Here is a 12,966-nt window from a genome sequence, read left to right as displayed (position 1 = left end):
AACAAATATATATATATATATATATATATATATATGCATGTGTATGTGTGCACACACACACATAATCTTTGCAGATACCAGTCTAATTGAAAATACTGTCTTTGAATCTGTATCAAGCTGAAAAATGTTTTAAAACTTCTTTAAAAATAACCATATTTGGGCTTCCCTGGTGGTGCAGTGGTTGAGAGTCCGCCTGCCGATGCAGGGGACACGGGTTCATGTCCTGGTCCGGGAAGATCCCACATGCTGCGGAGCGGCTGGGCCCGTGAGCCATGGCCGCTGAGCCTGCGCGTCCGGAGCCTGTGCTCCGCAACGGGAGAGACCACAACAGTGAGAGGCCCGCGTACCGCAAAAAACAAAAACAAAAAAAAAATTTTGAATAAAAATATGTGCCGAGAAAAAACTAGTTTTCTTTTTGAATTGGAAAATGGAGCTTATGCTTTCTTTGAGGAAATTTGTACTCAGAAGTTTAAGATAATTATGATTGTATTTTTGGTTTGTTTTGGAAATATATTTTACTATTCTGAGGCAAATGGATAGTTTTATTACAGAAATAGATTGTAGGAATGGATTCGTGGTCACTTCTTGACAGTTTTTCACTTTTGCACAAGAACTGTGCAGGGTGGGTGGGAGGAGAACAAGTCATCACTTCTTGCCATGTTTCCCTCTCAATCAAAATAACTCTCCCTTAAGGGGCACCTGCCTACATTGTTGGTGGAATGTAAATTGGTGCAGCCACTATGGAAAACAGTATGGAGGTTCCTCAAAAAACTAGAGTTGCCTGCCATATGATCCAGCAATCCCACTCCTGGGCATATATCCAAACAAAATTATAACTAAAAAAGATACATGCACCCCTATGTTCATAGCAGCACTATTCACAATAGTCAAGACATGGAAACCTAAATATCCATTGACAGATAAATGAATAAAGATGTGGTATATATATTGATACAATGGAATGCTGCTCAGTCATTAAAAACAAAAACAAAATAGTGAACAAAATAATGCCATTTGCAACAACATGGATGGAACTAGAGATTATCATACTAAGTGAAGTAAGTCAGAAAGAGAAAGATACCATATGGTATCATTTATATGTGGAATCTAAAATATGACCCAAGTGAACCTATCTGTGAAACAGACTCACAGACATAGAGAACAGACTTATAGTCTGACTTGTGGTCTGGGGAGGGATGGAATAGGAGTTTGGAATTAGCAGATGCAAACTACTATATATGGAATGGATAAACAACAAGGTCCTACTGTATAGCACAGGGAACTATATTCAATATCTTGTGATAAGCCGTAATGGAAAAGAATATAAAAAAGTATATATATGTATAACTGAATCAGTTTGCTGTGCAGCAGAAATTAACACAACATTGTAAATCAACTATACTTCAGTTTTTTAAAAAAACTTGTCCCTTTATCTAATTTTATGCAAAAGAGATTATTCAAATATTGAATTAAAAAGCAAAGAGGAATTCTTTACTGAAGAAAAAAGTCTTCTATTACTGTTCGAAAAACGTTGCTCTCAAACATAAATTGTCATAGTGCAGAAGATGTGATTAGTGTTAGGTCTTTGAGAATCATGTTTTTATTAGAGAATATAAAAGACTAAAAGACTTTTAATGAAATGATGTGAAATCATAGAGTAGAGGTGCCAGTATACTAAGCAATAAAATAATCTGCTCTGAATATATTTTTCATCTTATTTAATTAAGGTTATTTGAAGATAACATACTCATTCTCTGATACTGGTAATTCCTTTGGTTTCTTTTTCTAATTCTGGCATAACATGAAAAAAAATTATAAACCGATCATTAGAAACTTAAAATGGCATATCAGTTGACAGTGATCATAACATTTAAATTTGTAGGTGTCAAGTAATTTCTGTGTTTTTTCATCCAGTGGAGCATGTTGAAGGATGAAAAGAGACAGGCTTCATTTCATGAAATTAACATTTATTGTGCATTACGTAAGTCATAGTGCTAAATACTGAGAACATAGTTCCTGTACACATGGAACTTAAAATTTGTGTGCCAGGGGCTTCCCTGGTGGCGCAGTGGTTGGGAGTCCACCTGCTGATGCAGGGGACACGGGTTCGTGTCCTGGTCCAGGAAGATCCCATATGTAAAAAAAAAAAAAAAAAAAAAAAAAAATTGTTTTTAAGAATTAATAAACTACTTTTATCCTGTTTTTTTCTAGCCTAATTCTGGTGAACTGGATCCTTTGTATGTAGTGGAAGTACTTCTGCGCTGTAGCAAAGAGAGCTTGAAAAATTCAGCTACTGAGGCTGCAAAACCAGCTAAGTCTGATGAGAAAGGAGAGATGCAGGTTTGTACTTTATTTTTCATTTTCAGATTTCAGATATTTTGTACATTATTTATAATCACTAGCTTTCCTATATGTGATTATAATGAACATACTGTCATGATTTCCTAATTGGAAGTTTTCAAGGTATGTGAAAGCCATCTAACACCAGTAGGATGGTTAATCTCATCAAATTATGGCAAGGTAATTAGTGACAAACTGAAAGATAAAGAGAATTTAATCATTTAAATTTTCACATGAAGCTGGGATTTACCTGAGCTAAAAAAGATGTTTTATCATTATTTTACGATTGTATCATTTTACACTTTATTCCATCCATATTGTTTATTACATTTCTGTGAAAATAATGATTGAAAATAATGAGCCAGTGTTTTGATAGGAAACTTAGGTAGAACTTTTTCATTAATTTACATGTGCTTTTAATTAAATGCAAAACATTCAGCTTGCCACATGAGATACACATATTACTTAAATGGCTCCTATTTTATTTCATTTTAAAATAATTAATATAGAATAACTGTAGGTAAGCCTTACTGTGGAGAGTCCAAGTATCTATTTGAAGAGTAATATACTGAAATTTTTTTTTAAACACTGCTTTAAGTATATGTTGTATTGGCTAGGTCTTTTAGGAAATGTCATTGTTAATGATACTTGTCATAACAGGCTTTGGTTTGTGGGAAAGTTGAAGTTGGAATAGCAAATATGTGGCATGCATCGCAACATTCTCCTTCTCTCATGGCAGATATTAATAATGTCATGGGCCCCTTTTTTCCCATATACAGGGAAAATGCAGTCAACAGAAACTGTCACTGAGGAAGTCCAGCTACTGCACTTAATAGAGTTTAAATCAGCTATTTTTAAATATGTTCAAAGTATTTAAAATTTTAAAAATCTGATTTTAATTTGTAACAGTACACGTTTTTTTGTTTTTCTTTTTGTTGTTGTTGTTGTTGTTTTGTGGTACGCGGGCCTCTCACTGTTGTGGCCTCTCCCGTTGCGGAGCACAGGCTCCGGATGCGCAGGCTCATTGGCCATGGTTCACAGGCCCAGCCGCCCCGCGGCATGTGGGATCTTCCCGGACCGGGGCACAAACCCTTGTCTCCCGCATCGTCAGGCGGACTCCCAACCACTGCGCCACCAGGGAAGCCCAGCCTCTTACTATTTTTAACAGATGCCCCTAGGGAAAAGGTTGTTTGCACCGGGCAAGCCCTGGGTCAGGTCAAATAATGACCTCCTTGTGAATGAATAGAGTCTTCTAGGGGACCACCAAACAGGTGAAATACTGACAGTTCTCTGGGAATGGCCTTTTGAAGTCATTTCAACCCTGTTCTGTCCCTTCCTGTGGCTGCCAGACTGATACTCAGTGATTGCAGGCTCTTGGTTTTCAAGACTACTGTGGAGCTGAGTGGGAGAGGGAGTAAAGTAAGTTAAAACACCGCAAAGCATCCAATTCTTTGGTTTAGGTTTTTTTTTAATTAAACGCTCCTTGGATTGGTGCAAGCCTTTGTTTAATTTCCAGAGTTATGAAGAAGTTGATTTTGACAATTGCCAGTATTCCCAATGCTTCTGTGGGGAAGAGGATTTTTGGAGGTCTTTGCCTCCACCATTTTCACTGGCATTCTTCTGGATAAACTTAGAGAAAGCATCTATTACATTCAATAGATTATTACATTAGTCAGCTTTTAAATTAGATCAAGACACAAATTTAATTTTTGTAAATCTAAAATTTAATAAAAATCACATTGGTTTGAATAATTTTGTCTGCCTTGACTTGATTAAAATTCAGTTGGTTCAAAAAACATCATTCTGATTTAGATGAAAAATTCAAAAATCATATTGTGTTTTAGCTAACAGTCTTAATTGAAGAGATGACATTGGTCAAAATTTAGTTAGAGTGTATTGACTTAAAGGATGTATTGACTTAAAATGTACTGACTTCGGGGCTTCCCTGGTGGCGCAGTGGTTGAGAGTCCGCCTGCTAATGCAGGGGACACGGGTTCGAGCCCTGGTCTGGGAGGATCCCACATGCCGTGGAGCAACTAAGCCCGTGAGCCACAACTACTGAGCCTGCGCGTCTGGAGCCTGTGCTCCGCAACAAGAGAGGCCGCGACGGTGAGAGGCCCGCGCACCGCGATGAAGAGTGGCCCCCGCTTGCCACAACTAGAGAAAGCCCTCACGTAGAAACGAAGACCCAACACAGCCAAAAATAAATAAATAAATAAATTTATTAAAAAAAAAAAAAAAATGTACTGACTTCTGATATTATTTACCTTATCATTTGCTTATCTTAAAAGGGTAAATTGATTTATGACAAACTTGCAAAGAAAAAGGTCTAAGAATAAAAATACTCCTTACTGTTGGTATTCTCACGCTTTTCTAATAATTGCCCTCGTGATTATTTGGATTTATATAGACCGATGTTGCATCATGATAAGCCTGAATTCTAAGTTCTTTTATAAAGGTTATTAGGTTTAGAAAGTTGAATCAACTGCACAATGCAAATATTATAGCATGTTTTTAAATCCTTGTGAGTGTAGACATTTATAATTTCATGGCAACTATTCATTTGTTTTTTAAACATTTAAGTTCTTATTTACAGAACTTAAGTCTTAGGATCTCCCTTTCTTGTACTTACGGAGACATTTGTAGGAGGGCCTTTATAGTTTCTTTCCTGTCATTAGTGTGAGACTTAGTTGACCATTTCTCAGATGGAACTTATTATAGGAAGCAGCATTAGAAATTGGGTAGTTTCTGTCTTCCTTCTGAATCAGGTCTTCACAGATAGTGTTTATTCTGTTTTCAAGGAAATACTTCTGCATAATGCAACTTGTGCATAATTCAGCTGCAAGTACATAAAGCATACACTTCTTCTCTAAAGTCAAGTGAATTATTTTTAATTTTTCTGCCATTTTGGATTGTGTACATGTACCTCAGTACAGAAAAATAGTGTATTTCTCCCTCTGGGTGTTGGCTACCTGGTACATCATTGACAGTTTTTCACGTCCTGAGTCTTCTCTTTCCAGCCAGCCCATGTATCTAGGATTTGTGTAGATCACAAATTGGCGGCTCAAAAGCCAATTTAGTCCACATAATGTCTTCTTTAAAAGTGAATTTGACAGTTTGAGAATAAAAATAATGATAGTAAAAGATTATAATCAAGTGAAAATAAAATAAGAACCCACAAGCTTATATACTCAGAATAGATACTGTAGAAGGAATGGAGATGTTAGAAGAGTCAACGTTAGACAACTACCATAAGTAATTTTTGACTCAGGCAAGAATAATCCATGGATGTTAAAACTAGTGAGTTAATGAAGGACTTCTTTGATGGCGCAGTAATTAAGAATCTGCCTGCCATTGCAGGGACATGGGTTTCAGCCCTGGTCCGGGAAAATCCCACATGCTGTGGAGCAACTAAGCCCATGCGCCACAACTACTGAGCCTGCGAGCCACAAATACTGAGCCCACAAACTACTGAAGCCTGCATGCCTAGAGCCCATGCTCTACAACAAGAGAAGCCACCACAATGAGAAGCCCATGCGCCACAAGAGAAAGCCCCACACGCAGCAACGAAGACCCAATGCAGCCATTAATTAATTAATTAATTTTAAAAATGTTTAAAAAAAAGTTTAATGAAGAATGGGATACTTACAAAGTCTATAAAGAATCTCCCTATAAATTTCTTATAAATTTTAAAAATAAATTTATTTATTTATTTATATTATTTTTGGCTGCGTAAGGTCTTTGGTGCTGTGCATGTGGGTTTCTCTAGTTGTGACGAGCCGGGGCTACTCTTTGTTGTGGTGTGCGGGCTTCTCATTGTCATGGCTTCTCTTGTTGCGGAGCATGGGCTCTAGGCGCACAGGCTTCAGTAGTTGTGGCATGTGGGCTCAGTAGTTGTGGCTTTCAGGCTCAGCAGTTGTGACACATGGGCTCAGTTGCTCCGCAGCATGTGGGATCTTCCCAGGCCAGGGCTCGAACCCGTGTCCCTTGCATTGGCAGGCAGATTCTTTTTTTTTTTCTTTTTGCGGTACGCGGGCCTCTCACTGTTGTGGCCTCTCCCGTTGCGGAGCACAGGTTCCGGACACACAGGCTCAGCGGCCATGGCTCACGGGCCCAGCCACTCTGCAGCACGTGGGATCTTCCCGGACCGGGGCATGAACCCATATCTTCTGCATCGGCAGGCGGACTCCCAACCACTGTGCCACCAGGGAAGCCCCAGTTTCTTATAAATTTCTCTCCCTATGAATTTATTGTGAAAAGGAGAGTAGTAACTTATAGTAGAAAATGCTAGCAGATGTTACTTTAATCAAGTAATCAAAGTTACTATCACCAATCCAGTAATGTTGACCAATGGACTGAGACCAACAAAGAAAAAAATCACTTGTGCCAAAAATGCATAACCTGAGTCTGATGATTCTTCATGATTACACAAACCTAAACTGAGAATCGTTCTACAAAATAACTGGCCTATAGTATTCAAAAATGTCAATGTCTTGAGAGTCACAGAAGAACTGAGGAACTGTTCCAGATTAAAGAAGAACAAAGAAATATTACAGCTAGGTGCAATGCATGATCCTAGTTTTGCTCCATAGAGTGGTGGGGGAGAAGGGAGGGCAAAAGACATTATTGGGAAAATAGATGAAATTTTAATATGGACTGTCGATTAGATAATATCAGTGTATCTACATTAATTTCCCTCTTTTAATACTTGTACTGTGGTTGTATGGGTGTGTTTGTTTGTGTATATGTATATACGTAAATATATAAAGAGGATGTTGTAGCACATGGGGCAAAATACAAATAATTAGTGAATCTGAATAAAGGTATATGGGAGCTTTTTATCCTATTCTTGCAATTTTTCTGTAAATTTGAAATTATATGAAATGTTAATACCATAAAAGAACAAAAAAAGGTGGAGTGAAAAAAAAAAAAAAAAAAAAAGGTGGAGAGTATTCTAGATTAAAGAAGACTAAGAGACCTGACAACTAAATGTAGTAAATGATCCTTGGCTGGATCCTGAATCCAAAAGTAGTAGTAGTAGTAGTATCCTGGCTCCAAACGTAATAGTAGTAGTGGTGGTGGTGGTGATAGTCGTAGTAGTAGTGGTAGTAGTCTATAAAGGACATTATTGGATCAGTTGGGGAGATTTTAATATGGACTATGTATTAGATGATGTATTATTGTTAAATTTCTGTGATCTCATAATATTGTGGCTATGCAGGAGAAGGTGCTTGTTCTTAAAAGATACACATTTAATTGGGTCCCATTGGTTTATTTTTGCTTTTATTTCTTTTGTCTTGGGAGACTGATCTAAAAAAAACATTGCTACAGTTTGTCAGAATGTTTTGCCTATGTTCTCTTCTAGGAGTTTTATGGTGTCATGTCTTATATTCAAGTCTTTAAACCCTTTTGAGTTTATTGTTGTATATGGTGTAAGGAGTGTTGTTATTTCATTGATTTAATTGCAGTCATCCAGCTTTCCCAACACCACTTGCTGAAGAAACTGTCTTTTCTCTATTGTATATTCTTACCTCCTTTGACATAAATTAATTGACCATAGGTATGTTGGTTTATTTCTGGGCTCTCTGTTCTGTTCCATTGTTTATCCTCATTTTTTAAATGGGGAGACTGAAGCTTAAAACTCTAGGTGACTTGATCAAGGTCACACAACTAACTGAAGACTGAATTCAAACCCAGGCAGTCTTGACTCCAGAACCCACATTCAGCCACTATACCATTTTGTTTAGTAAAACACAGTGAATATATTTGTTATCAGCAAGTGAATGACAGTTGTTTTTCCAGTGGTGATCAGTGTAAAGGTAAGGAGACCAATAAGCTGACAAAGTTGGATCTGTGAAAATGTTAACCTCTCCTCAGTTTATAGAGTCTGAATTTAAAGGGAGCAAATTTAAAGAAAGCAAATGGCATTTTTGATGGTGATGGAAGGGTATTATTGTCAGGAGAAAGCATGGAAGAAAGTTTGAAGATAGGTTTTCTTCAAGATTATGTCTAATGGAGTATACTGTTTTCTATGCTTGAAATACCTCTTTTCAGCTCTTCATTCTGGCCCATCCAGAGATTACATGAGTCTTGCGTGGCCAGCTAAACCTAAATAGACCTAAATAGGAGTCTTTCCTTCCTCTGTAGTGCTATAGTACTTTTAGGTATTCAAAAAGTAGCAAGTACTGAGGGTGCAAAAATGAATAAAATATGGATTCTATGTTAAGGGAATCACTTATTTTTATGTACCATTTGTTTGCCTGTTACTTAAAGGTTTGAATTTGTTTTTACTTTTTAAATATAGTTTCTACTAAGATATAAGCTTCCACAATGATTACTATCTACTTCTTATACCTGTCACATACTGTAAATGCAGTTTCCTTTTAAGAATAAAAAGGTAAATTTAAGAAATGGCAGAATTTGAACACGTTCAATTTTAGTTGTAACATATATATATATAACTTTTCTGTTGGTAGGTTGTTCCAGTTTTGGTGCATCTCCTGTCCGCTATCAGCAGTGTTAGGCTTTACATTCCTAAAGACCTTCGACCACTGGACAATAGACAGAGTGTTTTAAAATCAATACAGGTATACACGTTAATTTTATAAATTAAATATAAATTTTATGTAAATATAAATAAGGTTTATAACAAGGCAACTGATTTGCTGTTAAATATATTGCTTTCTTTCAGAAAACCTATAAACACTACCAATAGTGGCAGTTATTTTTAACAAAGATAGTGGCAGCATATCTATATGTAGACTGTCCTCTCTTTGAATCTAGCAACAAAGTCAGGCTAAAGGAGGGCTCACGGAGGAAAACATGGCCACTATTTTGTGTTAAATATGTTTTGCTTTATTCGTTATGAATGAAAATAACTATAGAGTGTATTTTAAGGTTTTATGTATAGGGCTTCCGTGTTGGCGCAGTGGTTGAGAGTCCACCTGCTGATGCAGGGGACACGGGTTCGTGCCCCGGTCCGGGAGGATCCCACACGCCGCGGGGCGGCTGGGCCCGTGAGCCATGGCCGCTGAGCCTGCGCGTCTGGAGCCTGTGCTCCGCAACGGGAGAGGCCCATGTAACGCAAAAAAAAAAAAAGTTTTATGTATAAAATCATGTGCCAGGACTTTTAACTACTTTATAGTATAGTTAATACATGGATGAAATAGTCTTATTTTCAATAGGAGAAGTTAAGATTTTATAGAAAATTTTATTTTCCGGTAGGAAAATAAAAGGGCACTTCGTTAGTTGGTTAGTCAATAAATATTTGAAAAGGATTTACTATATAGTGAAGGCTATGTACTAAAATCTGAGAAAGCAGGATGCTTTCAGTGTACAGTAGGAATTTTTAAGCTGTGGTCCATGGGTGGACTTCTTGAAATGAATAATTCTCTTGGCAGTTTTATAAAAAGTTTTTATGGGTAACTCCTCCCCACCAACTTTGTTTTTATTTCTAACTGGCCAAATCCTATCTTACCTTTAAGCCCTATCCAAGACCCTGAAAGTCTCCCAGTGGGGTACCAGCCTATAGTTACCTATCTCTTCCCTGAACTCACATATTCATTATATTTAATAGTCAAATCATGTTACAAAAAAATTTAGTGATGGGAATCTGGACCCTTTGAAAGTTTATATCTTTCAGCTCAGTAGTGCCCTCCCTAGGAATCAGCCTCAAAGAAGTAATCAGAATATTGAAAAACATTTACACTTGAGATGTTCAGTACAGGATTATTTATAATGGCAAGAAGTTACAACCACCTAAATATACAATGATGGGCTTTATCAATAAATTGTGCTGCATCCATAACTATTAAACTTTAAATATTAGAATTATTAATAAATTGTAATACATGTCTGTACATAGAAAAAACATAAAAGGAAGTATTTAGTCTTAACTAATTTTGTATGTAAGATGAAAAATGAATTTTAAATATTTTGTTTCAGGAAGTTCAGAAACGTTTTCCTGATGGTGTTCCCTTATTAGATCCTATTGATGACATGGGCATTCAAGATCAAGGACTGAAAAAAGTCATCCAGAAAGTAGAGGCTTTTGAGCATCGAATGTATTCTCATCCACTTCACAATGATCCAAATCTGGAAACTGTGTATACGCTTTGTGAAAAAAAAGCACAGGTATGGCAGAAACTCTTTTATCATAGAATTCTAAGCATTTCACTATATAAGTGAGTATATATTTTTCATTTTCTTTTCCTATTGGTTTCATCAGCTAAAACAGGAAAATGTCTAGCTATCTTTTAAGTAAACTATCAACTCTTACCAGTAAAAAAAAGTTGATCACTTTGAGATGTCATTCACATAACATAGCATTCACCCTTTTAATGCATAGAATTCAGTGGTTTTTAGTATATTCACAGATATCTGCAACTATAACCACTATCTAATTCTAGAACATTCTCATCACCCCAAAAAGAAACCACATACCAATTAGCAGTTACTCCCCCTTTCCCTACCCTCCAGCCGCTGGCAACTACAAACCTCCTTTCTGCCTCTATGGATTTGCCTATTCTGGAGATTTCATATTAAAAAAATCATACAATATGTGGCCTCTGTGTTTGCCTTCTTCCACTTAGCTAATATCTTCAAGATTCATCCATGATGTAGCAGAATTTGTATTTTATTCTTTTTTATGGCCGAAAAATATTCCATTGTATATATATACCACATTCTGTTTAACCACTCATCAATTGATGAATATTTGGAGTTTTTCAACTTTTTGGCTATTATGAATAATCCTGCTATGAACATTTATGTACACATTTTTGTGTGGACATATCTTTTCATTTCCCCTGGATGGAATTGGCGTAGAATTGCAGGTCAGTGAGTAACTCTGTGTTTAACTCTATGTTTAACTTTTTGAGAAATTGCCAAACTGTGTTCCAAAGTGGCTGCACCATTTTACATTCTCACCAGCAATATATTAAAGTTCCAGTTTCTCCACATCTTCACTAATATTTGTTTCGTCTGTATTTTTAATTATAGCCATCTTAGTGGTATGAGGTAGCAGTTCACCTTTTTAGGCTAACTAGCTATATTCTCTAACCAGTAAAAGCATTCTTACAGCCATTCTGAATAATGAATTTAGAAAAAGCTTTTTGAAATGAATACATTTCTTTCCACTATCCACTTCTCTTCAACTAGAATCTTTTGTATATACAAATGTCGCTTCCTCCTTGAAGTTTATAACTCCTTGCTATTATGCTTTTTCAGCTTTTATCACATGCTACTTTTATTATGTTTGTCTTCCTGTCTGACAAACTAGATTTTAAGCTCCTTAGACTCAGGTGTTTCATTTAAGCTTATTTGTACTCTTCCATATTTCCCATAATGATCTATTTTTATAAAGTAGATGCCTAGTATTTATTGAATAAATAATATAAGTAGAAACTTCTTGGCTTAATAATGTGTTCAGTTCATAGTTTTACAGCACTGCCCCTTTCTAGCTTTTTGTGAACTAGCATGATGTGGCCCTGTGCCATGTTGGGCACAGCAGGTGTGTTCTCAGTGAACATGTAGCACACCATGCTGTGGCCCACCATGAAGGTTTCTTCTCAAGATGAGGAAACTGAGACACAAAAAGCTTGAGTATACTCAGTTGTCATCCTGGCCTCATCTATCACCGGGACCATTGCAGCAGCTCCCTCCCTGCTTCCAGTTACTCCGTACCTGACCACCAGAATCATCCTTAACAGTTTCAACACAGGAACAGAAAGACTTGAGTTTGGTTGAGTGATGACTGGAAGGTATCCACAGAGAAGGTGGTTTGAAGCCACAGAGAAAGGCATTATCTGAGCCACTCAAATATAGCAAAAAGGCCCTAGTGTCTGGTTGAAAGACAGGCTAAATAAACTTGTTATGAAGACTGCAATACATGGAAAAAATGCTTATGCAGGAACATTAAATTTAAAAAGTAGGACCTAAAATCGTTGTGGACTATGATTACAATTTAGCAAAAGTAAAAACGCACACCAGAAAAGACTGAAAGGGAAACCTTAAGTGGTTGTGTTTGGGCAGTGAGATTATAGTAGGTAATCCTACTCCCACCCACCACCCATTGTCTGTAATGTGCTTGTATTGCGTTTCTTTTTTTTTGCAGTACATGGGCCTCTCACTGTTGTGGCCTCTGCCGTTGCAGAGCACAGGCTCCGGACGCGCAGGCTCAGCGGCCATGGCTCATGGGCCCAGCCGCTCCACGGCATGTGGGATCTTCCCCGACCGGGGCACGAACCCGTGTCCCCTGCATCGGCAGGCGGACTCTCAACCACTGTGCCACCAGGGAAGCCCCTTGTATTGCATTTCTTAATGAAAGAAAACTACAAAGAGTTAACAACTTAGGGGGAAAAAACAAGTCTTTTTTTTGTTAATGACCTCCTGACCTCCTAGTGACTGCAGGATAAATTTGACATTCCTTAGCCCTGCCTAGGAAGCCTTCAAAATCTGACCCCTCAACTGTCAACATTTTAAGTGCTCATACCCTCTGATTCAGCTTTCCAGTCCTCTCGGAATGAAACTACAAAGTGAGGCAGTACAAGGATGTTCTTGTAGCATTGTTTGAAAAAGCAAATGAATGTAAACAACCTCAGTGTTCATCAGTAGAAAATTAGATAC

General features: G+C 37.3%; 1 protein-coding gene across 1 annotated transcript in view; it reads left to right on the top strand.

The window, feature by feature from the left end:
* MTREX (Mtr4 exosome RNA helicase) overlaps positions 1 to 12,966 on the top strand; it is a 133,354-nt gene that overhangs the window by 95,303 nt on the left and 25,085 nt on the right. The window contains exons 19-21 of the mRNA XM_024765343.1: positions 2,212 to 2,340; positions 8,817 to 8,927; positions 10,285 to 10,473. Of these exons, the coding sequence (XP_024621111.1) occupies positions 2,212 to 2,340; positions 8,817 to 8,927; positions 10,285 to 10,473 (429 nt within the window). The remainder of the gene's footprint in view (positions 1 to 2,211; positions 2,341 to 8,816; positions 8,928 to 10,284; positions 10,474 to 12,966) is intronic.

The sequence above is a fragment of the Neophocaena asiaeorientalis genome, unplaced genomic scaffold, assembly GCF_003031525.2.
Source record: "Neophocaena asiaeorientalis asiaeorientalis breed wild unplaced genomic scaffold, Neophocaena_asiaeorientalis_V1.1 scaffold198, whole genome shotgun sequence".
In the NCBI taxonomy this organism is placed as follows: domain Eukaryota; kingdom Metazoa; phylum Chordata; class Mammalia; order Artiodactyla; family Phocoenidae; genus Neophocaena; species Neophocaena asiaeorientalis.
The sequence above is the reverse complement of the archived record's forward strand: the minus strand, read 5'-3'. Positions and strand labels throughout refer to the sequence as shown.